Here is a 25,714-nt window from a genome sequence, read left to right as displayed (position 1 = left end):
CTCTCTCTCTCTTTTTTTGCAAGACAGGCAGCAGAAGTCAAAAAAAGCACTTTGGGGCAGAGAGTTAAAAGGGGTGGCGATCCATTAGGTGCCCTGTCTTGGATTTACCGCAAAATCATTAATGGGGAGGTGACTGTCCAGGCATTAATGTCGCTTGCCAAAGACATCCATTATATGCTCCTTTTTTTGCTGAACAGGGTTGGAGAGAGATATGGGGCACTCCTTTAAGAGTGGTAACCTTTGGTTCTGCTAAAAGAAAGCAGCAAAAACTACCAGAGGTGGTATTCAGCAGGTTCTGACCAGTTCTGGAGAACCGGTAGCAGACATTTTCAGCAGTTTGGAGAACCGGCAAATATCCACCTCTGACTGGCCCCGCCAACCCCATCTATTCTCCACCTCCCATTGAGTCCCAGCTGATCAGCGGGGTCTCCTTTGGTTGCCCTGCACAGGAGAACGGAGCTGGAAAGCAGGTTAGTGGGGTGGGGAGGGAATGGAGATTTTGTAGTATCCTTCCCATGCCATGCCCCACCAAGCCACATCCACGGAACTGGTAATAAAATTTTTTTAATCCCACCACTGCAGAATATTTAAGTACCAAACCCCCAAGAATGAATTTTGTGCTAGTCCATGGATTGCTGTGCTCTCTTGATTAGCTTGGACCAAGATAGATAATTTTGGGTTTTATATGATATCCCAGCGGGCCCATCTGAGAGGGGAGAGGATATCAAATTGCCAAGATGGCGGCTATCATTTATTTTTATTTTTTTATCTCTCCGACTCGTGTAGATTGAGTATTATGCTTGAATTTTCCTCTTCTTCCCAGATTGGTTTTACCTTTGCATCAAGCCAAGTATGGGTCTTGGTTGGATCCAGTCTAGAAGCAATCCACATTGAGCTATGGGTTGTTTAATCATGGTTTATTGAATAAATCATGCCTGGCTGGTTGCTCAGACTGTGATGTTGTAATGTGTTCTGTGAATGGGGGGTCTGTGATTTCCAGGGAAAGATTTAGAACAGGATTGCCCAGCCTTGGCCACTTTTAAGACCTGTGGACTTTATTTTATTTATTTATTTATTTAATTTTATTTATTTTTGTCAATTGCTTACAAGAGAATAGGTATAAGTAAAAACATAGTTATGAATACATGGATACATATAAGAAAAATAAGAAACAATAGGACAGGTACGGTAGGCACATTGGTGTGCTTATGCACATCCCCTACAGACCTCTTAGGAAAGGGGTGAGGTCAACAGTAGACAGTCTAAGATTAAAATTAAAGGTTAAAGACTTTAGCTCCCAGAATTCTCTCATGGAGAGAATGGAGAGGTGGCTGGCTGGCTGGGGAATTCTGGGAGTTGAACTCCACAAGTCTTAAAGTTGCCAAGAATATCAGAATAACAGGGACCTTGGAGGTCTCTCAGTCCAACACCCTGCTTAGGCAGGAAATCCTATACCATTTCAGACAAATAGTTGTCTAACCTTTTCTTAAAAACCAGGGTTGGAGCACCTAGAATTTTGGAAAGCAAGTCATTCTACTGGTTAAATATTCTAAGGTTGGACACCCCTGATTTAGAACAAGACAAAGGGCAGAATGAAACACCCCAGTTAACTGAGCAGCTTCTCTAAGGAATGAGATGGTTCCTTATTGGAAAGATTCAGGAACACAGAGAGGAAGAGGTCAAGCTATTTTCCAAGGCCCCTGAAGGCCAAACAAGGAATAATGGATGGAAACTGAACAAGGAGAGATTCAACCTGGAAATAAGGAGAAATTTTCTGACAGTGAGAAACTATCAACCCATGGAGCAGAAGTTGCCTTCAGAAGTTGTGGGAACTTCTCCACTGGAGGCTTTCAAGAAGAGATTGGACTCCCATCTGTCAGAAATAGTGTAGAGCAAGGGTCTTCAAACTTGGGAACTTCAACTCCCAGAACTCCTGAGCTAACATGACTGGAGGAGGAATTCTGGGAGTTGAAGTCCACAAGTCTTAAAGCTGTCAAGTTTGAAGACTCCTGGTGTAGGGTCTCCTGCTTGGGTGGGGCTTGGACTAGATGACCTACAAGGTCCCTTCCAACTTTGTTAATCTGTTAAAGGTGGAATCCATCATCCTGGAACTGAGATCAGTTCAGTAGCTCATCTCTTCTGGGCTGCCTCCTGACCATCCATTGGGACGTTCCAGGAAACGGAGTCTCGTATTCCAAGTAAACAAACAATTTGCCTTTCGATTTTACCCGTTCAGGCTTATGGTTTTTATGACATTATTCCTCACCCAGCACCTGGGCAGGCTTCTGGATGATTTACCCATCTGTTTATAGGGCAATTTTTTCCCCTTTTGTTCAGCAGCAGCTTTGGGAGCTGCCTTCTGTTCCTCTGGCTTTCCTGACAAATGGTTGATGTAAAAATGATCAGGAAGACAGTAATAAAAAGTTGTGTTTCCTGGCCAGCTGGCAGCGATAGGAGGGCTGGGGAGCCATTCTCCAGGGCAGTGGGTCTCTGTGTTTGTGTGTGAATCCTACAGATTGCTTTGCTTTCAGCATTTTTTTCTCACTCTGCAAACCTGTGGCTTAAACGTGGCCATTTGGCAATAGGCCCAGGACTTGGAGTTCCTTTCTTAAACTTTCTTACTCTGATGATCTCCAGATCTTCCTATATTTATGTCAGAAGCACCTTCAAATTATAGACGTATAACATTCAATACCGAGCGAGTAAAATAGGTATAAAATAGGTCATAGAAACAGTGCTTGTAAAAAATGTGCAAAATAAATAGGATTAAAACTAAACGAATTTGCCTAGTATCAAGCCACGTTGACAAGTATTTTGTCTCACCAGCGTGAGAGCTTCCATCCATGAAATATGTTGTATGCACCGTAGCATATGCGAGATGGATATGATCTCCAGATGGCTTGGACTACAACACCTATCTCCAGCTGGGTCATTGGCCAAGTGCAGTGGGACTTGGCGCCCTATCAGCATTCCAATATCTAAGGGGCTTCCCCAGAGAAGAGGGGAGTCAAGCCATTCTCCAAAGTACTTGAAGGCAGGACAAGAAGCAATGAGTGGAAACTCATCAAGGAGAGAAGCAACCTAGAACTAAGGAGAAATTTCTCAATAGTAAGAACAATTAACCAGTGGGACAACTTGCCTCCAGAAGTTATGGATGCTCCAACACTGGAAGTTTGTAAGAAGAGATTGAACAACCATTTATCTGAAATGGTATAAGGTTTCCTGATAGACCAGGGGGTTGGATTAGAAGACCTCCAAGGTCCCTTGGGCAACTCGGGAGTAAAGCTGCAAGGTAGTGGCCCCTCCCTTAAGAGTTAAAAGCCAGCTGAGAAACTGGAGTTCTTTGCAGGAAGCAAAGTAGTTTTTGCACTCAAGCCTTGTGGACATTCAGATTATCTTGGTTGATATTTGGAGACTCTTTGTGTTTGAAGTATTTCTTGGCAACTTTATCTAGTGTTCTTGGCAGCCTCGCACAACCTTGGCAAGGCTCATTCTTGTCAGAGACAATTAGTTTGAAACAGCCTTTTAACAGTGAAGGAACGGAATTCGTAAAGACTCATTAAAAGGTTTTGCTGTTACCTCTGTTTCGTGTTGGTTTCCTTGGAACAAAGTTTGGGTCAGAACAGAAATCCTTGGTCTAGTGCAGGGGTCTTCAAGCTTGACAGCTTTAAGATGTGTAGACTTCAAATCCCAGAATTCCTCTTCAAGTCATGTTAGCTCGGGAATTCTGGGAGTTGAAGTCCACAAGTCTTAAATTCGCCAAGTTTGGAGATCCTTGGTCTAGTGCTTAAGGCACCAGACTAGAAATCAAGAAGCCCATGTTCAAGTCCTGCCTTAGTCATGAAAGCCAACTGGGTGACTTTGGGCCAGTTACCAAAAGACAGTTGTAGTTCCTCCTTTGGCTATGAAAGCCAGTTGGGTGTCCTTGAGCCAGTCTCTCTCTCCCCCCCCTTCTCTCTCCTCCCTCCCTCTCCCTCCCTCCCTCTCCATCTCTCCCTCCCTCCTTCTCTCTCTCTCTCTCCACAATTGAGTTGTTGTGGGAGAAAAGAAGGAGGAAGGTGTGTTGGATATGTTCGCCCCCTTGAGTTATGTGTAAAATAATAAAGGCAGGATACAAATAAATAAAAATTGCCAGGTGCAGAAACCCCTGATTCTCCGAATAGTTTCCCTGCCCAGTTTTAATTGCTGAAAGTGATGAGTCCACTCTTTCTTATTTTCATTCCTCTTTAGGGGAAAGTTTTTCCAAGCCTTCCTCCTAGACTTTGTTTTGACTGACTTGTGTGTGTTGTTTTTCATGGAGTTGTACTTTGTTGTTGTGCTCCAACTTTGGTTTGTTTGAAAGGCCTGTCAGCCTTTCAAGAAAAACCTTGGTTCCCTTATCACGTGCTTCATGCATATTTCATAGAAATGGAAAGAGAGACAGTTGGAGCCTTGTCTCTTGATAATGGCCTTTCATTTATGGCTTTGCCTCATCATAATTCTTTTAACAATTGATTTTTAGCCCCCTTATTTCAATTGCATTTTTGTTAATTGCTGTTCCTGGTCTAATTTGTATCGTTCATCTTCAAGGGCCTGAGTGATTTAACGACTGAGGATTCTAGTTATCGTGATTTATTTGCAAACAAGTCAGGAAAACTGGCTTTTAAGTCTGCGTAAACTAGAGGGCATTCAAATTCAAGAAGAAGAAGATTGACTGGTTGACCTCTTGGGATCGAAGCAACTGGCCAGGGATGCTGCTTATGGCTACGTCTGAGGAATGGGGAATGATATCATGACTGAATTTAAAAACTCAGTGGGGATAAAAAGAAGTATCATTTCAGAGAGGAGCACCAATAAATGTTAGTGGTCCAAAATGGGGACTCCTTCTGCTTCAAGTAGTAGGCTTGGTGCCCACATGACCAGCATGGCTGGCTAGGGAATTCTTAGAGTTGATGTCCATATGTCTTAAAGTTGCCAAGGATGGACACCTCTTCCCTACTGGAAAAAGCATGTTGGAGATAAGAAAAGATCCCCTTTCTGACCTTAACTTCAGCTCCTCCTTAGATGAAAAGCATAGTAGGCTAATGCAGCTCCTCTACTATAAAGTCTTCTTTGCAGTCTTCTTCCTCCCTTGCTTTCCTTCACCTCCTCACGCTCTTAGGGTGGCGATTCTCAAACTCGGCAACCTGAAGACGTGGCCTTCAACTCCCAGAATTCTCTAGCCAGTCATGGAGAATTCTGGGAGTTGAACTCCTGTCATCTTGAAGTGGCCAATGTTGAGAAACACTGTCTTAGAGATAGCTTTCTTTGGATTTAGGTAAAAGGGGTGGGAATAACTGGCTATTTTTTCCCCCCAGTTTCAATGCAAAAATGCTATGAAATAAAACCCTAAATGAGCAATCACAGTTTGTCCCGAAATGTTGTGAGTTTGGTGCTCTTACCTTTGGCTTAACCGTCTTTAAAAAAAAATGCAAGTGAATAGAGCCATCACTGACCAAGGAATTTTGGACTACAGGTCTCATGTATCTAAGCCTGTCTCATGTCACCCAGCCTTTTGGCAATGATTATCAAAAATACTGTGAAATCTTCAATGTTGCCTCCTCTTCTACCCCCTCCAGAGGTTGCAGGAATTGGGGTATGTCTAGTCTAGTGAAAAGAAGGAGTAGGGCTGACATGATAGCAGTGTTCCAATATCTCAGGGGTTGCCCTAAAGAAGACGGAGCCATCCAGAAGCAAGCTGGAATTAAGGAGAAATTTCCTAATAGAACAATTAACCAGTGGAACAGAAGTTGCCTTCAGAAATCGTGGGTGCTTCATCACTGGAGATATTTAGGAAGGGACAGTACAGTCACCTGTCTGAAATGGTATAGGGTTAGGGTTACTAGAAGACCTCTAAGGCAGAGGTGGTATTCAGCAGGTTCTAGCCAGTTCTGGAGAACTGGTAGTGGAAATTTTGGGTCGTTCGGACAACCGGCAAAGACCACCTGTGACTGGAGATTTTACTGTATCCTTCCCCTGCCATGCCCACCAAGCCATGCCCACAGAACCGGTAGTAAAAAAAATTGAATCCCACCATTGCTCCAAGGTCCCTTCCAGCTCTATTCTATATTACTAACCTATTCTGCAAAGCACCTGAAAGTAGGACAAGAAGCAATGGATGGAAACTAACCAAGGAGAGAAGCAACCTAGAATTAAGGAGAAATTTCCTAACAATGAGGACAATTAACCAGTGGAAGAAACTGTTTCCAGAAGTTGTGGATCCTCCAATACTGGAAGTTTTTAAGAAGAGATTGGACAACCATTTGTTTGAAAGTGGTATAGGGTTTCCTGCCTAAGCAGGGGGTTGGACTAGAAGACCTCCAAGGTCCCTTCCAACTCTGTTCTTCTGTTACCTATGGGCCACCGGTCAGGTTGGTTGCGGCTGCTGGGATTTATAGTGTTAGGACTTCTGAAAAGCTTTAGTTTTTTGTTTCTTTCTTCATTAGAAGCTCTCGAGAACTTTGGGCACAGCTGCCATGGAATTGCAGGTTTTAATGTGGCAGATGGAGAAAACAACTAAGCATATGACCAGAGGGAAATATTAATAACTATATTTGGTTTTAATTAAATGTAAATAAAAGCAATGTTCATTAACCTCCCGGAACAGCCCTTCCGTTTCAGGGAGCGGCCTCTGAAAAAGTTACCCCACCTCCGATTGATCTTGATGAAAAGATTGAATTTATACAAATTTATTGTAATTGACCCTTGCATGGAAATCTTTTGAAATGCGTTGACAAACGATGCTGTGTACCTTAGTTTTACAAGGGAGTTAATTTTAGGCTGGAACCTTTAATTAATAACATTCTTTGGTCTTGGTTCCACCCTTTTGTGAAGTGTAGCTTCTAGCAAGTCGAGACATCTACACAGAAATTTGCCAAATATGCTTGCAAATATCCATATTTGCACTCAGATTTAAGATCTGTGTGTCATGCACACACACACACACACACACACACACACACCCAGATTTCTTATACAAGTAGTCCTTGACTTACAATTTTTCATCTATGTATATGCAGATTCTCAGTCATCTAAGTCATGGTGCTTTTTCAAAAGGCATTTGGATTTTGTTTTTCCTTGAAGATGTCTTACTTCTCATCCAAGAAGCTTCTCCAGTTCTGAACTGAAGAAGCTTCTTGAATGAGAAGCAATAGCAATAGTCCTTAGATTTATATACTGCTTTACAGTGCTTTTACAGCCCTTTCTAAGCAGTTATACAGAGTCAGCCTATTGTGCCCAACCATCTCGCTCCTCATTTTACCAACCTTGGAAGGATGGAAGGCTGAGTCAACCTTGAGCTGGTTAGGATGGATGGATGGATGGATGGAAGGAAGGGAAAAAAATAGCCATAGCCCTTAGATTTATATACAGCTTCACAGTGCTTTACAGCCCTCTCTAAGCAGTTTACAGAGTCAGCCTATTTTCCCCAACAATCTGGGCGCTCATTTGACCCACCTGGGAAGGATGGGAGGCTTAATCAACCTTGAGCCTGGTGAGATTTGAACTGCCAAATTGCAGTCAGTCAGCAGAAGCAGCCTGCAGTACTGTACTCTAAGCACTGTGCCACCATGGCTCATAACGTCTTCAAAAGGAGGGAAAAAGAAGTCCAGCAGCCTTTTGAAAAAGCACCTTTGAGGCAAGTTTTCATTTAGTGAAAATTCAAAATTATACCGGCACTGCAACCCCAGGCTTAAGCAGGACACCCTATACGAGGGGTGTCAAACTCAAGGCCCGTGGAAGGCTCAAGGCCCATGGAAGGCCCAAGGCAGATCTGGCCCACGGGGTGCTTAGATTTGGCCCTGAGGCCACCCTGGAAACTGTAAAGGACCGGCCCACGATACCTCTGCTGCTGAAAATGGAATTTGGGAGAGCCATGCATGGCCCTGCAGTGCTCTGTTTTCACTGGCAAAGGGTTGCTGGAAGCTGTTGCAACTGAAAACGGAGCTTGGGAGCCTGTTTTCACTGGCAGAGGGTTGCTGGAAGCCGTCACGGCTGAAAACAGAGCCTGGGAGCCTGTTTTCACTGGCAGAGGGTTGCTGAAAGCTGTTGCAGCTGAAAATGGAGCTTGGGAGCCTGTTTTCACTGGCAGAGGGTTGCTGGAAGCTGTTGCAGCTGAAAACGGAGCTTCGGAACCCATTTTCGCTGGTGCAGTGCTCGGGCCACCAGATGTGCCCATGACATGAGTGAAGTTGAGCTGGGCAATTCACCCCAGCCCCTCCCCCGAGATCAAACACAACCCTGGTGTGGCCCTCAATGAAATCGGGTTTGACACCCCTTTCCTAAAGCAATCCAGACAAATAGTTTTCCAACCTCTTCTTTAAGAGCATCTACAACTTCTGGAGACAAACTGTCCCACTGATTAATTGTTCTGATTGTCAGGAAATTGAACCTCTTTTTAACAAATACTATTTTTATTTTAAGAGTAAGCCACCTAGAGTGTCCCCAGACAGCAAGATGGGTATTTTATAAATTTAGTAATAAATAAATAGATTAGGATTGTAGAATTGTTGGGGGATTGTGAAAGAAGGAAGATTTGTAGGTTTCAGATGACCCCAGAGCTAGTTCAAACCATTTCATATTCCTCATCTTAAGACTTTATTGCAGCTACTCTCTTAAGTCGGGCTCGTATTATTATATAGAATAGAATTCTTTATTGGCCAAGTGTGATTGGACACACAAGGAATTTGTCTTTGGTGTATAAGCTCTCAGTGTACATAAAAAGACATTCATCACGAATCATAACACTTAGTGATAGTCAAAGGAGACTAAATGAGCAATCAAAATCAGATTAGAAAACTAAATAAAGCAATATAAAAAGATACAAGCAATGTTATAGTCATAAATAGAAGGAGATAGGGAATAGGAAAGATGAAAAGAATAATAGTAATTCAGTCTTAGTAAATAGTTTGACAGTATTGTGGGAATTAGTTGTTTAGCGGAGTGATGGCATGCGGGGAAAAACTGTCCCTGTGTCTAGTTGTTCTGGTGTGCAATGGCTCTATAGCGTCGTTTTGAGGGTAGAAGTTGAAATAATTTATGTCCAAGATGCGAGGGGTCTGTAGATATTTTCACAGCCCTCTTTTTGACTCGTGCAGTATATGCATCCTCCATGGAAGGCAGGCTGGTTATGTTTGCAGACACGGGATACAGCAAAATAAGATGAGTTGTGTGGTTGCTCACAGCAAAGGGCAGCGGGCACCACAAAGCGGAAAATGAATTCTCAGGCCAGACATGTAAGCAAAGCTCAAGAATGCAGGAAGCGGGATTCTTTTATTTGCAAAAGGATGCAAATGAGGAAAGAGCCATAAGGAGAGGAAAAACATTGCCGATCAGCTGTCAGAGCCGTGTTTCAAAATGTACAAAGCCCTCCGACTGATCCCTGGGGAAAGGTTGAGAGGGAATGGAAAATTTAGAAGCAGACTAAGCAACGTTTACCCTGAATTGTCATGATCGGCAGTCTGCTTTCTGTTCTGGGAGATACTGATAAATGTTTATTATTTTCTTGGTTGTGTGTTTTGGCGAGCTTTTCCTGCCCAAAGCTGCGAAGTGTTTATTGTCTGGAGTGAAACAGTATCGGCATTCATTGCCTTCAACTGAGCAGTCTCTGTCCCATTTTTTTTTTTCCCATCTAGAGAATCAGATTGATGAGGTCATGGAAAAGGCCTGGAGTGGTGAAAGGTTGGAAGGTTGAAATTGTTGCTGCCTTGGAAGGATGGCCAGGCAGCTGGGTGATTCATAAAAGAGGACCTGACCCAGGGTGCTCACATTGCAGCCCTAGTCAAAAGGGCCCAGCAGACATTATACTACCTGAGACTTCTCAGGAAACAACAACTGAATGAAAAACTGCTGGTGACCTTCTACCGCTGCACCATAGAGAATATCTTAACTTACTGCACCTCTGTATGGTTTGCCAATTGCACAGGGGCAGACAGGAAAGCGCTCCAGAGGGTTCATGTCATTGCCCAGAAGATCATGGGTTGCCCTCTTCCCTCTTTGGAAGAGCTTTATAGCTCCTGCTGCCTTAAGAAAGTCCAAAACTGTCTCAAAGATCCATCTCATCCTGGGAACCCTTGTTTTTGAACTATTACCATCTGGCAGATGGTACAGGACAATAGAAACAAGGACAGGCTGAAAAACAGCTTCTATCCCAGGGCAGTAATTCTACTGAATTCTACTGTATAGTGCAATATGAATGCAATATCAGGGGTTTTCAATTCAATTGTATAGAATGCGAAGGATGTGTGTTTGTGTTTTATTTTTATAGTTACAATGTACAATGAAGATGGCATTTAATTTCGTTGTACGTGGTGCAATGACAAAGTAAAGTAAATTAGTTCAGAAATCCTGGACGGGGTAAACTAGCATTCTGTCAGCACCAGACTAGGATATATGGGGGATGCCTTCTTTGAAGGGTCATTATCAGGCACAAAAATCACATGTTAAGTTGAGCATAGCAGAGTTCCACTTGTGAACTACAGTAATACTTTAAGACACTGAAAGTTGTCCTTCATCAAGCCGAACATCATTTTATGCTATCTGAGACCAGCTGGGATTCACCAAATTTTAAGAAGGTCTTTTCAGCCTTCGCTGCAGATGCCAAGGATTAAAATGGTGGTCTGATGAATAAATGGAGAAAGCTAACTTTTATTTGTGGGTAGCAATAGCAGTAGCACTTAGAGTTATATACTGCTTCACGGTGCTTTGCAGGCCTTTCTAAGCGGTTTACAGAGTCGGCATATTGCCCCAACAACCTGGATAAGGAGTCTTGTACCTGAACTGCAGTAATGACAGAATAACATAGTTAGAAGGGACCTTGGAGGTCTTCTAGTCCAACCCTTTGCTCAGGCAGAAGACCCGACACCATTTCAGACAAATTGCAGTCCAATCTTTTCCTAAAAAACCCCCAGTGACGGAGCATCCACAACTCCTAAAGGCAAGTCATAAAGTTCAAGCACAGAAGATTTATTATTGCAGCCTATATACAAGAATCTAGTCAAGTTACGGCCAGCACTAAATTTTTGCTAGACAAAGGCCAATAGAATTCAAGAGCGGCTGGACTTGGGTCTCTTGCGGAAACGCAAGGACTCTAAACTCATTACATGTTTAACTCCATTCTCCAGCAATGCCTACTTTCCCTCTTACAGTCCTATGCAGCTCGTTTGTTGAACCCGCTGGTTAGGCTGCCACAGAAGTATATTTCTGTTTTGGAATCAGAATGTACTGCACTTCTCCAATCGATCGGCAAGCTGGAACACAGCTATCCTGTTACGGCAGGTCTCCAAAGCGATAAATGTGCATTGATGAGATATGCACGAAAAATGTGCTTGTGAGTAAGAAGACCTAAACACCTTATGGTGTTTACACCATAAGAAAATGATATTATATTTTAGAGCAGTGGTCGCCAACCAGTGGGCTGGGGACCACTGGTGGTCCATGAGAAAATTTTGGTGGTCCACAGAGAAATGTACATGACAAATCTCACAAAGACTCATTTCTGGCAAAGTTTGGGGGAGAGAAAGAGAGACTTCTGCTGCTTTCCTTGCACAAAGCCAAAAGTCTCTCTCTCTCTCTTTCTCTCTCTCCCTGCCCCTGAGAACGGAGCTGGAGACGGTATCCTGCGATCCCAAATAAAGAATGATCGATCGGTAGGAAAACGGGATGGGGAATTTTCCTGCAGACTTTTTGGGGGATTTTCCCTTGATCTCTGAGCTGCGGGATTTAAAATTATGAGTTTGGTGGTCCCTGAGGTCCCAAAGGTTGGTGACCCCTGTTTTAGAACAGTGGCTCTCAACCTGGGCAATTTTAAGTTGTGTGGACTTCAATTCCCAGAATTCTGAGAGTTGATGTCCACCTGTCTCCAAGTTGCCTGTCTTCGCTTCTCCTCTCTGCTGTAACTTTAAGATGCTTTCCCCCATCAGGTTTCTGCCGCAGTCGATCTCTGCTGCGTCTTGCACATGTCCCAGCCTTGTAAGACTTATTAAATATTTTATCATTTTGATATACAGGGAATTAATTACTGTCAACAGAGCAGATTTTAATCTAATCAGCTATTCTGCGTGCGGCATCAATGGCCAACATCAAAGTCGGCATCAAAGGAGAGCTTGGAATGAAAGCATGCCCTGTTGCTGCTTTCTAGGTGGGGCACAGCCAGTTTGTGAGGATCCCTGCCCGAGAGCTGTCCCTTGGAGGGCTTCTCTGCTTCCCTGGCCCTTGCTCAACTCCGGCAGTTTGGAGAAGCCTTTCTAGGACTAACGGGGCTGGAAGAGCTAATGCTCCGGAAGAGCTAATGCAGGACACCAGCTGACTGCAGTCCCGTTTCAAGCCGCCTTTGCTGCTTTTTAGCTGCTTTTTCCTGGCCCCCAGCAGTTGCATGAGGGAAACAGACAGGTCTCGTACTTGTTCGGGTCTTGGGTTAGAATAGAGTACAGTAGAATAGAATAGAATTGAATATGGATTAGGAATACAATATGAATTGGAAAAGGAATGGAATAGAAGGAATACAATATGAATTAGGAATGGAATAGAAAAGAATATAAATTAGGAAAGGAAAGGAATGGAATATGAATTAGGAAAGGAAAGGAATGGAATAGAATATGAATTAGGAATACAATATGAATCAGGAATGGAATGGAATAGAATATGAATTAGGAATACAATATGGATCAGGAATGGAATAGAATAGAATATGAATTAGGAATACAATATGAATCAGGAATGGAATGGAATAGAATATGAATTAGGAATACAATATGAATCAGGAATGGAATGGAATAGAATATGAATTAGGAATACAATATGGATCAGGAATGGAATAGAATAGAATATGAATTAGGAAAGCAAAGGAATGGAATACAATATGAATTAGGAATGGAATGGAATATGGAATTGGGAAAGGAAAGGAAAGAAAGGGAAAGGGAAAGGAATGAGCTGGAAGGGACCTTGGAAGTCTTCTAGTCCAGCTCTCTCTGTTCTCAGACCGGACAAGTCCCTTTAGTTTTCTTGGCAAGGTTTTCCAGAAGTGTTTTGCTTTTTTCTCTTTCCTAGAGAAAATAACTAGCCCAAAGTCACCCAGCTGGTTTTGTACCTAAGGCAGGACTAGAACTCCCAGTCTCCCAGTTTCTAGTCCAATGCCTTAACCACAATACTGACTGGCTCTCTACTTTGCTCTTAGCATTTTTTTTTAAAATGCAGGTGAGCTCTGCTTGATTATTACGTTATGACTAAATTTGGCATTTAGATATCTAGAAAAAAAAAATCTGTATTATTCGAAGTAGCACCTGTATCACCATGCCCAGGCCTTAACCCCTGAAATGATATTTATAGACTTGATTTTAAAATCCATTATATTGGAGAAGATTAAAGAAAGAACCTTCTCGTCTATGGCTCCTTTTGCAAAGAATTCTTCCCTTTTGCATTACGTTTAAACACGGACTTGAAAAATCCATTTTTTTTCCCCTCATGCGGCTTGCCACTGAGATAGCTCAAGGAGCCTTTGATTATTTTAGTAGTTTATATGGCAGTGAGGTTTACATTGTTCTCCCCCCTCCCAGCCCCCGCCCTTCTAATCGTTTAAATTGTTTTTTTGTATGAACGTGTTGAGCTGTGTGATGGTTTTTTTAGACTGCTGTTTTAGTGTTCCAGTTTTACTGGAACAAGATGTTTTAGTTTAGCTTTTTTTGTAATGCCTCTAAGCTGCCTTGGCAGAATTATTTCAGCTTCCTTCAAAGAGCAGGACATGAATACTCAAAATAAACAAACTATTGATCTTAACTAATTGCTCTTGAACTGCTGTACCCACCAGTTATTAAAAGGAAAGCATTTCTGGTTTTAACCCAAACTTCTCCTATTAACTGAACGTGGTCTGTATTTGCAGTTTTAGAATAGAATAGAATGGAATGGAATAATGGAGTTGAATGGAGTGGAGTGGAGTGGAGTGGAGTGGAGTGGAGTGGAATGGAGTGGAGAGTAGAGTAGAGTAGAGTAGAGTAGAGTAGAGTAGAGTAGAGTAGAGTAGAGTAGAATAGAATAATGGTATGGTATGGTACGGTATGGTATGGTATGGTATGGTATGGTATGAAATGGAATGGAATGGAATGGAATAGAATAGAATTTGGAATGGAATAGAATGGAATTTGGAATGGAATGGAATTTGGAATGGAATGGAATTTGGAATGGAATGGAATTTGGAATAAAATAGAATAGAATGGAATGGAATAGAATAATTGGAAGGGACCTTGGAGGTCTTCTAGTCCACCCCCCTGCTTAGGCAGGAAATCCTATACCATTTCAGACAAAGGGTTGTCCAATCTCTTCTTCAAAATTTCCAGTGTTGGAGCATTCACAATTTTTGGAGGCAAGTTGTTCCACTGATTAATTGTTCTAACTGTCATGAAATTTCTCCTTAGTTCTAAGTTGCTTCTCTCCTTGATTAGTTTCCACCCATTGCTTCTTGTCCTGCCCTCTGGTGCTTTGGAGAATAGCTTGACTCCCTCTTCTTTGGGGAAGCCCCTGAGAGATTGAAACACTGCTATTATGACACCCCTAGTCCTTCTTTTCATCTGTTAAAGGGAAAAAAACAACACAGAAGCTTATAAGATCACCTTTGGTCCCTTAAACATGTCCTCTTTCCAATGAACTAAAAATGTTGGCTCTGCTCACTCTAGTATAGGTAGTCCCCAACTTACAGCAGTTCGCCTAGTGACCGAAAGTTACAATGGCACTGAAAAAAAGTGACTTACAACCATTTTTCACACTTATGTGAAAAATAAATGTGTGTGATGACCCGGGGCCTGGCACAAAGGCAACACAGTCACATAAGTAAAAAGAGTCCTTTTAGTACCTCCAACTTTGCCCCCAATGTCCAGGTTACCTTCGACTGGAGAAAAAACTCTCCCAAGAACAGCCTTTAAGTAGAGGATCCGAAATTCAGTCCAAAACAAAGTACATACAAACTGTAAATAAAAATCCACACAAACCACACTGCAGTAATTAACTTGACAGGGCAGGAGAAGGAATTGCAGACTTGAAAGGCCAGCAAAACACACACAGTTGGGAAGACACCAGGAACCCAGATAAGCCTTGACAATACCAGATAATTCAAGATTTGCTCTCAACAGTTTGCTGTGCACAACTTCCCTTTTTAAGCACTGTGTTCTCAGCTGCAGCCAATGAAGGGAATCAGGGCCCTTTCCTCCCCTGTAAGCCAGTGCTTTACAGCCCTCGCTAAGCAGTTTACAGAGTCAGCTTCTTGCCCCCAATAATCTGGGTCCTCATTTTACCCACCTCAGAAGGATGGAAGGCTGACTCAACCTTGAGCTTGGTGAGATTCGAACTGCCAAATTGCAAGCAGTCAGCAGAAATAGCCTGCAGTACTGAATTTTAACCATTGCACCACCATGCCTCTTCAATAAGAATAAGAAGGAGGGAAGGCTGAGTTAACCTTGCGCCAGTGAAAATTGAATTGCCAAAATCCTGGCAGCTGGCAGCCAGCAGAATTAGCCTGCAACACTGCATTTTAACCACTGTACCACCACGGATCTGCTTTGTAGCTGCCCAGAAACCCTCACAACACAAATTCTTCCCAGCCTTTGTGGTTGTTGATGCCCTTGTTTGCATTTTCCCAAGCGCTTGTTTGCATTTTATCAACAGCGGAGCAGTTGGGTCCTTGATCCTGTAGATTAGCAAGCTTAACAACAGGGATTGTGAGGCCATTTGGTTAGATTGTTTACAATACTGGCGATGCTTTCCTGGCAGCTGGTTTCAAGCTTTGTTGCTCTGGGCAAATAAAGAGATGAGTATTAAATCAGACACTACCCCTTTACCCAAATAGAAGAGGGCTGTTCTCTTTTAATTGATGGCACAAGTGGAAAAAAAAACTGGGGCCAAATGGTGCCATGGGGGCGGGGGAGGTTAGAAGTTAAGGTTTTGAAGCAACCAAGCTTAGCTCCGGTTAGCAGTAACCTGAAACTCTCCTTTAAGCTAGAGTTTGTGTTTTCTTGCCTCCTACAACACGTCACAAGCCAATATCCTGTTTCGGCTTCCTTGTTTATTCTGCATCTTTCCCCACCTACTTATGCAAACAAATTTCCGAGATCTTGTAAGATGGTTGATTTTTTTTATTATTATTATGTTACTTTGGAAGTTTCTAGATAAGGTATTCCTTCCATTCATTATTTTTTTAAAAAAAAATCTGCAAATTGGAAAAGGATCATGAAGGGAGAGCAAAGGTTGGAACTGTCCTTGTCATCTCACAGTTTGGGTGAGAAAGACGGACGAGCTTTCAATCCACTTTCGGGATGATAGACTGCCGCCTGGGATCAAGTTTACAACTTCATCTTTGCCCGTGAGAAATTGGCCTTGCCCCTTGTCATCTTATGCCATCTCTCTCCCGTCAACTGAAGAAGATTTAGGACACCCTGGCTTCTTGTGTAGAGTTAGGAAGGAAGTAGCATGGAAGTCAGGAAGGAGGCAGACACTTTTGGAAGATTCTCTGACCATGACCGCTGGAAATTGGTATGATTTTCTGCCAATTTGAGAACCTCACCCAAATCTCAATACACGCCCACATAATCATGGTGTTAAGAACAGATAATCAGTGGAATGGAACGGTTTGCCTTCAGAAGTTGGACGGTTTACCTTCAGAAGTTAAACACAGTGGAGGTGTTTAAGAAGAAATTGGACAACCATTTGTCTGAAATAATATTGGGGTTCCTGCTTGATCAGAAGGTTAGACTAGAAGAGGAGTCACCAACCTTTTGGACCTCAGGGACCACCAAACTCATAATTTTAAATCTTTATGGCTTAATCTAGCGCAGAAGTCTCCAAACTTGGCAACTTTAAGACTTGTGGACTTCAACTCCCAGAATTCTCCAGCCAGCATAGCAAGTCTTAAAGTTGCCAAGTTTGGGGACCCCTGATCTAGTGCATGAACCAGCTTGGCTTAAAATTCTTGGTTACGTTTATGTGTGAAAATGGCCCTCTTGATTTTTCCTCTCTCTGCTTTGCTTGCTTCCAACCACCGCCCCTCATTGTCGGCTTCTGCAGAAATAGCACCGTGGAAGAAATGAACTCGGGGTTTTGCTGAGCTGGTCAGTTTCCTTCCTCAATTGAAGGCGTCGTTCACCACCCTGTTTTGCCCGTCACCCCGAGTGCAAATCTGACTTCAATCTATTCATTATGACTTTGAGTCCCTGGTAGAGCAGAATGCATCATCCTGCCTCGCAGTGACAAATTTGAAGACGTTCCGTGTTACGGTTTTATTCGATCGATGGCCTTGGACAGTCTCTGTTTTATTGTTTGCCTGGCTGTGGGTAGCACTTTGATGGAGTCTGAGAACATGCCATAAAGTGCTGAGGGCTGGCACAGGTTAACTTAGACTTTTGTGATCGGCTGGTGCAGGGATAAAATTGGATTTGCACATAAGCCTCCCCTCTCCTTATTCAATTCATCTGGACGGCTGTGGGAAGGTTCCTTATCTAGGTGCTTCAGAGTTTCCCAATCCGGCTGCGGATGTTGGGTATGTTGATTCAACTCCTCTGCAGGGCCCAGCTTGGAGAACAGGTGACAGGTATGGGCAAAGGCAACAGGATTAAAACAGGTCAAAAAGTGCCAGTTTGGTCACGTGATTAAGGCGCTAGGCTTGAAGCTAGGAGACTGGGAATTCTAGTCCTGCATTAAGCATTGTCCGCGGAAAAAAACGAATCATGAGCATAGCTGCACAATAATTGTACACCACAAAAATCTCCCTTTAGGATTCAGGGGCTTATTAGAATTTAAAGCATAGCAAATATAAGTTTCTTTGCTATTAAGGTACTCACATCACATTGCAATGAGGATTAATAGGAAAGCTGGCTTGGGTGACTTTGTGACAATCACTAGGAGACAGTGAATTCTAGTCCCGCCTTATGCATGAAAGCCAGCTGGGTGGCTCTGGACCAATTCACCAGGAGACTGTGAGTTCTAAAGGTAAAGGTTTCCCTCCTTACACATCCGTGCTAGTCGTTTCTATCTCTAGGGGGTGGTGCTCACCTCCGTTACAAAGCCAAAGAGCCAGTGCTGTCCGAAGATGTCTCCGTGGTCATGTGGCCGGCATGACTTAAATGCCGAAGGTGCACAGAACGCTGTTTCCTTCCCACCAAAGGGGTTCCTATTTTTCTACTTGCATTTTTATGTGCTTTCGAACTGCCAGGTTGGCAAAAGCTGGGACAAGTAACGGGAGCTCACTCCATTACATGGCGCTAGGGATTCGAACCACCAAACTGCTGACCTTCCCGATAGACAAGCTCAGCATCTTAGCCCCTGAGCCACCGCGTCCCTATATAATATATATAATAATATAATATAACACTATATCTCTTTATCTCTATCTATCTATTTTTATCTATCTATCTATCTATCTATCTATCTATCTATCTATCTATCTATCTATCTATCTATCTATCTATCTATCATCACATTATATAATATATTTAACAGAGTTCTAGACCTACCTTAAGCATGAAAACTGGCTAGGTAACTCTGTCCCAGTCCTTCTCTCTCAGCCCAACTTGCCTCACAGGCTTGTTGTGGGAAAAATAGGAGGAGGAAGGAGTATTGGACATGTTCATCACCTAGAGTTATTTATAAAAATAATAAAGACGGTATAAAACATCTAACAAAAAGACCAATACTATCTCAGATACTCAATTTGTAGCCTTGCCGGCTGCCTCGTAAAAGCTGCCACCAAATTGTAGCATTGAATATGGAAGAATAATTAACTACAGGATTAGTAGTTGTGTTGCCAAGTTTTGCTATTTAATTCAAATGGAATTCAATTAATTTCTGCCAAACTTTTTAGGTATATTTCTGGACCCTACTGTATGTGTGTCCTATTACATGTTTTCTAGAAACTGGGCATAAGCCAGAAAAGTTATTTGCTTCTGATTTAAAGTATCATTGGGCGCATTAACTCAAAACAAAGAGAATTGAAACAGGGAAGGCTGATCTTTTTGACTCTTATAGATCAGGAGCAATCTTCAAGAAAACAACATTTGGTGGGAATTTAGCAAGCTTCTCTTTTGTAGTACGGAAAGCTGTTTGGCTATTTAAAAAACATCAACAACCAACCACTACTCAAATTAATACTAAAATTCATTCTAAAATTGGAAAGGGACTTAGAAATAACTCATAACTCTTTGCTGATAAGGTCTTAGCTGACAATGAAGTCTCCTTATAAGCAAAAAGATAGGATTTACTTTCAGCATAAACTTAGTGTAAGCTGAGTGGTGTGATGGCCTAGAGGTGGAAGCGCTTGCCTCACAATCAGAAGGCTATGAGTTCAATCCTAGGTGAAGGCAGATATTTCTCTCTCTGGGCACAATGAGAATATACCCGCCGGATATAACTCCGCATTGGAGACAGGAAGGGCATCCGGCCAGCAAACACTCAGCTCCATTCAGTTGCCCAGACTCCAACCAGCAAGGGATTATGGGGTCATTAAAGTGAGATGATGATAAAACTTAGTGTAAGCTTCATTTTGGAATAACACCAACATTTAGCAAATTAGCATTTGCTTTCTTGTTCTTTAGATCTTCCATTCTACCATCAATGAAAGCTTCTGCAGATTGCTATATAAAGTGGACAGTAACAACGGAGCAACGTGCATAATTCCCCTGATAGCACTTGCACACTCTCAATGAACATAGAAGAGTGGAATGCTTATCAGAGTGTAAAATCTTATGGCTTGTTTGGTCTTGTTTGAAAGAAGGCGGATGAGAATGCCAACATCTCTTGAGAAAATGAAGCCTTGATTTTAAAAACAGACTTAAATGGTCTTCCTCCTGTGGTGAAGCTGGCTCCAACCATGTTGTCCTTCCATGAAAGCCCTTGAAGCATTGTTTTATCAACTGGGCATGGAGATTCCATGGTAGAATGGAACTTGCTAGAAAGTGGTCTTTGTAGCTCAGGGATGAATGGTGGAATCCTTGATGCTCCCTGAGTCTGATTAATTACTTGCAGATGTTTCATGACCCAATTAGGAAGCATCCTCAGTGCTGAATATGTTACCTGGCTGGGAACGAAACATCTGTAAGAAAACAACCAATATCTGAGAACATCAAGGACTCCATGTTCACGTGAAGGGAGGTTGGAAGGCTGACTCAACCTTGAGCCTAGTGAGATTCGAACTGCCAGATTGCAAGCAATGAGCAGCAGAGGTAGCCTGCAGTACTGCATTCTAACCACTGTGCCACCGTGGCTCTCAATACACTCTCTGTATTTTTAAAATTATTTCAAAATCTTTTAAAGTTATTTTGGTTGCATTTATAATGGGTTTTTATCTGTTTGGCTTGCTTTATTGCGTACATTGCCCGGTGTTGCTACCTGAGATGGACAGTTATATAAATGCAATAAAACAAACATTACTGATTAACCTTTAGTTTCCATATTTACTTCACTTAATTTTGTGAACGTGGTTCTCCAAAGAGGCCTTCTGCCCTGAAATTTGTCCAGATCATCGTGACAAATTAAGAATCTGATGCTTCCCATCAGTTTTCGTAAGGAATAAATGTGAAATGCTACTTTTCAGCAGCAGTATAACATATCCCTTGTGTGATGGAGGGGTATAAAATTATATGTAGTGTAGAGAAATGGTAGAACCTATCATTACATGAGGAAAGTAAAAGATAGGCTGTTTAGGATTGATAAAAGAAATACTATTTCATTAAATGCATGGTTCAATAGTAAATTCTGCTACATGACACAGGGATGGCTATGGATCTGAGGTGGTATTCAGCAGTTCTGGAGAACCAGAAGTGGAAATTTTGAGTAGCTCGGAGAAACAGCAAGTACCACCTTTGACTGGCTCCGCCCCCATCTATTCTCTACCTTCCGAGTCCCAGGTGATTGGCTGGGTCTTCTTTGGTTGCCCTGTACAGGAGAACAGAGCTGGAAAGCAGGTTAGTGGGGTGGGGAGGGAATGAGGATTTTGCAATATCCTTGTTCTGACCCAACTGGATTCCCAGAGAGCAAACACAGACAAAGGCAGCAACCCCCACCTTTTAAGGTTTAATCACAATTCTGTTCCTTTACAGATAAAAGACTGCTTTCCAACAATTAGCTCTGACAAGAAAGAGCCTTGCCAAGTTGTTTGTCAAGGCTGCCGAAAACCCAGAGATAAGAACTAATTTACAGAATTCTCCAAACATGAACTAAGATGTCCACCAGTTGAGTTTCAGAGCTTCTTTGCTGTCTGCAAAGAACACTTTTCCAAACCTGGCTTTTATCCTCTGGAGGGAGGGGCCATTACCTTACATGTCGATTTTATAAATTTCATACACCTCCACTCCAGTGGTGGGATTCAATTTTTTTTACTACCGGTTCTGTGGGCGTGGCTTGGGCGTGGCAGGGGAAGGATACCGTAAAATCTCCAGTCAGAGGTGGGATTTCCCGACTCTCTGAACTACTCAAAATTTCTGCTACTGGTTCTCCAGAACTGGTGCAAATCGGCTGAATACCACCTCTGGTATTGATGCTGATGTTCATGCCTTATTTTACTGCAACAGAGAGAGTCAGAAATCAATGCTTCTTTTTATTTATTTTTTCCTTATCCTTCCTCACTTCTCTTCCCCACTTTTCCTCCCCGCTGCTTTTCTATTTCCTTTTTGTATTTTGTATTTTACAATATTGTTCCTTTCTCTCCGTGCCCCCGTTTTCTTTTTCAGATGACTGACTTGCCTCCCTCGTTTTTAACACTGAAGCCAGATTGTTTTAACTAAAGATGGAAACACTGGAGTCAGAACTGACTTGCCCAATTTGCTTAGAGTTGTTCGAAGACCCCCTCCTCCTGCCGTGTGCTCACAGCCTGTGCTTCAGCTGCGCCCACCGCATCCTGGTCTCCAGCTGCTCCTCTGGCGAGAGCCTCGAACCCATCGCCGCCTTCCAGTGTCCCACCTGCCGGCATGTCATCTCCCTTAACCACCGGGGCCTAGAAGGCCTCAAGCGGAATGTGACCTTGCAGAATATCATTGACCGATTCCAGAAGGCCTCTTTGAGTGGGCCCAGTTCCCCCAGCGAGAACTACCGAGAGCGGCCCTATCGCCGCAGCCCGACCATGTCGACGGTAGTGGACCGGATAGCTTGCCAGTTCTGCGAGCAGGACCCTCCCCGCGATGCCATCAAGACCTGCATCACTTGTGAGGTGTCCTACTGTGACCGCTGCCTGCGAGCCACCCACCCCAATAAGAAGCCATTCACCAGCCACCGGTTGGTGGAGCCAGTGCCGGACACTCACTTCCGGGGGCTGATGTGCCTTGAGCACGAGAATGAGAAGGTGAACATGTACTGTGTGGCTGATGACCAGCTCATCTGTGCCTTATGCAAACTGGTGGGGAGGCACCGGGATCACCAAGTGGCGTCCCTGAGTGACCGGTTTGAGAAGCTGAAGGTAAGTTGAGGTGGGCTGGGGAAGCAGGGGTGGGTGCCATGTTTATTTTATTTTATTTAGTTTAGTTTACTTTGTCAAGCATGGGTGAGAAAACAAGTATAAGTATGAACGTAACATATAAACATATAAATATAAAGTATTTTCACTGTGGGAAAAAGGCATCATGGAGTTTTGGGTCTATTTTGTGCCAGATTTGGATGGTAATTCCGGGTGGATTTCAAGGTGCTGGTTGTCACCTTTAAAGCCCTTCATGGCTTGGGTCTGGGTTATCTAAGGAAACATCTCCTGCCAATCACATCCCCCCGACCCATTAGAGTGAGGAGACAGGGAATGTTGCTAGTCCCACCTCTGATGGAGATACACCTGGTGGGACCCAGAAGAAGGGCCTTCTCCATGGTGGCTTTGTCTCTCTGGAACATCATCCCCACAGAGATTAGAATGGCCCCCTCACTAATACTCTTCCGGAAGGCACTGAAGACCTTGTTTTGCCAGCGGGCCTGGAGAACCCAGAGCGGGATTGGTGTCCATTAAATGGCTTGTATGAATATGTGTTGTCACCAGGATGGTGGTGGTTGGGTTATTCTTTTATTTCTTTATTTTTATTATTTTCTTTTATTATTTTTATTTTGATATGTTTTTGTGTTCGTGTAAGCCACTTTGAGTCACCATGGGCGAATAGCCTGCAATATAAATTTCCATAAATAAATAATAAATGGATGGATGGATGGATGGATGGAAGGAAGGAAGGAAGGAAGGAAGGAAGGAAGGAAGGAGGTTGTTGGGACAGGCCCACCTGACATATCCACCGTTTAAAGCCCATCTTCCTCAAATTTGAGATATATCCTGAATTTGCACCACTTTTGTTACCGAAGTTTGTTTAAAAAATAAATTTTATTAAATAAACATTAAAGACAATTGAATACAGTGCTACTTTCTTGGCCATCATTTTGGTCATACAAGCTATAGTATAGAGATACATGTAACAGTTAATTTCCTTGTTCCCTTATGTTATTAGTATAGTGCTAGCTGCATATTATTTCTATTTACATTTTTATACATTTATATACAATTATATACATATGTACAACCGTCTTTTATGCTCATACATTCCTATCATCTCGCATACGTCCATTCAATTCCATTCTCTTTGGTTTACAAAACTTTAACTTTCATTCCTATAAAGCAGGGGTGTCTGAACCTTTTGCAAGGAGGGCCAGATTTGGGGAGGTGAAAATGTGTGTGGGCCGACCATTCAGCCTGACCTTCACGGGAACTGCTGTGCGGTGAAGGGAAAAACGCCGGCTGGCGGGGATGAGTGACAGGCTGAGCTGGCGGGGAGAAGAGGCTGCGGGCTGCTCGAAATTTGAAAATGGGCTGCAATTGGCCCCCGGGCCGGACTTTGGATACGCCTGCTATAGAGCGTCAACCCTTTCTTTCTTTCTTTTTCCTTGACTCTAGCTGAGTTTTAATGATGTAAAGTTTGGGTGCCGGTAAGCCACCTGGAACCTCTGAGTCAGGAGTGTAAAACTCAATTTCATTGAGGGCTGCGTCAGGGTTGTCTATGATCTCGGGGGCCAGGGTGGACGTGGTCAGTTTGACTTCACTCGTGTCGGGGGTGCCTGTGGCCTGAGAGAAAACAGGCTCCTGAGCTCCGTTTTTGGCTGGGGTAGCCTCCTGCAACCCTCAGCCTGCAAAAATGGAGCTCGGTAAGGCCATCTTTTCACTGGCAGAGGCACCGCGGGCTGGTCCTTCGCCGTTTCCAGGGCAGCCCCGCGGGCCAGATCTAAACACTCCATGGGCCAGATCTGGCCCCCTGGGCCTTGAATTTGACACCCCTGCTCTGGGATGGCGGGTTGTGCACCTTATAGTAGTGACCGATTGCTTTTTTTAGTAGGTGCAGTTGCAGTTGCATCCAACCATATTTGCACATGTTGTATCTCAGAGCAGAGGTGGGATTCTGCGCAATTTGGAGAACTGGCAAATCATGCCGCTGGCTGGCCCCACCCACTCATTCCTTATCTAGCATGCATGCCATCAAACTTGCCTGCTAAGTTGCTATTTTTCCTTCCCCCCACTCCGACCATCAGCTTTCTGCTGTGCCGATTTAGATTAGCTAGAAAGCAGGAAATCATTGGATTTCTTGCTTTCTAGGTAATCTAAAAGCAGAGCTGGACCTTCCTTAGGATTGAAGCTTCTATTTTTCAGTGCAGACTCACCTAGCAGATTTCAGAAAGATAGATCTCTGAATGAATCTGTGATTCTGTGAGCAACTCAATCTGCCTGCCTGCTTTGCCTGATTTTGGCTAAAAGCTGCTCTTTTTTTTATAAAAAAAATATCAATATTTACATCAATATTTATAATATTTACACATGAGCCATGCACAACCAGTCACATGGCCACCAAGCCACACCCACAAATTAGTCCACCCCCACTCAACCGGTTGTTAAGAAATTTGAATCCCACCTGTGTCTCAGAGATATGTGAGAATGGAGTTTTGACAGTCAGGATTTGGGAGCCCAGCCTTCTCCCCAAGGTCCTGCCTTGTATAAATGAGAGAGTGGATATAAATGACGAGACGAGGTGTCTACTCTGTAGGAGGCATTGGAGCCAACTTGTTCTAGGGAGAACCATTCAATAAGAGCGACTTGGTTTTCAGTGGGTTGAAGTCTGCTGCACCTTCAGTGGAACAACCGGATTTTCTTTCTCTCTCCCCCTCCTTCCCCCTCCCTCTCAGCTACCCTAGGCTGTTTGCAAGTCAGATTTCAGCTACACAAGGTAATAAATGTTTTGAGCAGCCTTCCTCAAGCAGAATAGACAACTGATGCCATTTCGGATCGAGAGGACGTTGACAAACTGGTTTTATGCTTTGAGGGAGGTTTGATTTATGGCTGTCAGGGTTGACAGCCACAGCCTTAGCCTGAAATGTGCAGAATTTCTATAGACTCTTTTCTAGCATATTAATTTTTGACGTTGCACCTGCTCCCTTAAGAGCTGTTTATGCTGACATGCAAGCTAGCGGAGGCCTTAACTGCCCTTTTTAAATTTTAGGTATAGTTTCTTAGGGGAAGGTACATAGGCGCATGTTCAGAGATGCTGGCCTGTGTCGTAAGGAGAGTGATCCACCAGATCCATGTGTTCATCTATGGCTGTATGAAGTAAATTAGAATATATAGATCCTTTTTTCTCCTCTAGTTTTAACCAGTTGTCAAGGAAGGATACTGTCTCACTTTCCCAGCCCAATCAGACCTACTATTTTAATCCAGCATTGGCAAGAT

General features: G+C 43.2%; 1 protein-coding gene across 4 annotated transcripts in view; it reads left to right on the top strand.

The window, feature by feature from the left end:
* MID2 (midline 2) overlaps positions 1-25,714 on the top strand; it is a 163,584-nt gene that overhangs the window by 23,074 nt on the left and 114,796 nt on the right. For 2 of the 4 annotated variants that reach the window (XM_026702980.2, XM_087941016.1), the window contains exon 2: positions 21,717-22,438. The exons of 1 other annotated variant lie outside the window; for it this stretch is intronic. In XM_026702980.2, the coding sequence (XP_026558765.1) occupies positions 21,773-22,438 (666 nt within the window). In that variant the 5' untranslated portion in view covers positions 21,717-21,772. Of the gene's footprint in view, positions 1-20,148; positions 20,169-21,716; positions 22,439-25,714 lie in introns of those variants that run through there. One more of the 4 variants, XM_087941014.1, reaches the window with a different exon arrangement.

Source organism: Pseudonaja textilis, chromosome 12, assembly GCF_049901715.1.
Source record: "Pseudonaja textilis isolate UNSWEBS1 chromosome 12, rPseTex1.2, whole genome shotgun sequence".
NCBI classification, from domain to species: domain Eukaryota; kingdom Metazoa; phylum Chordata; class Lepidosauria; order Squamata; family Elapidae; genus Pseudonaja; species Pseudonaja textilis.
This window is presented reverse-complemented; position numbering and strand designations above follow the sequence as displayed.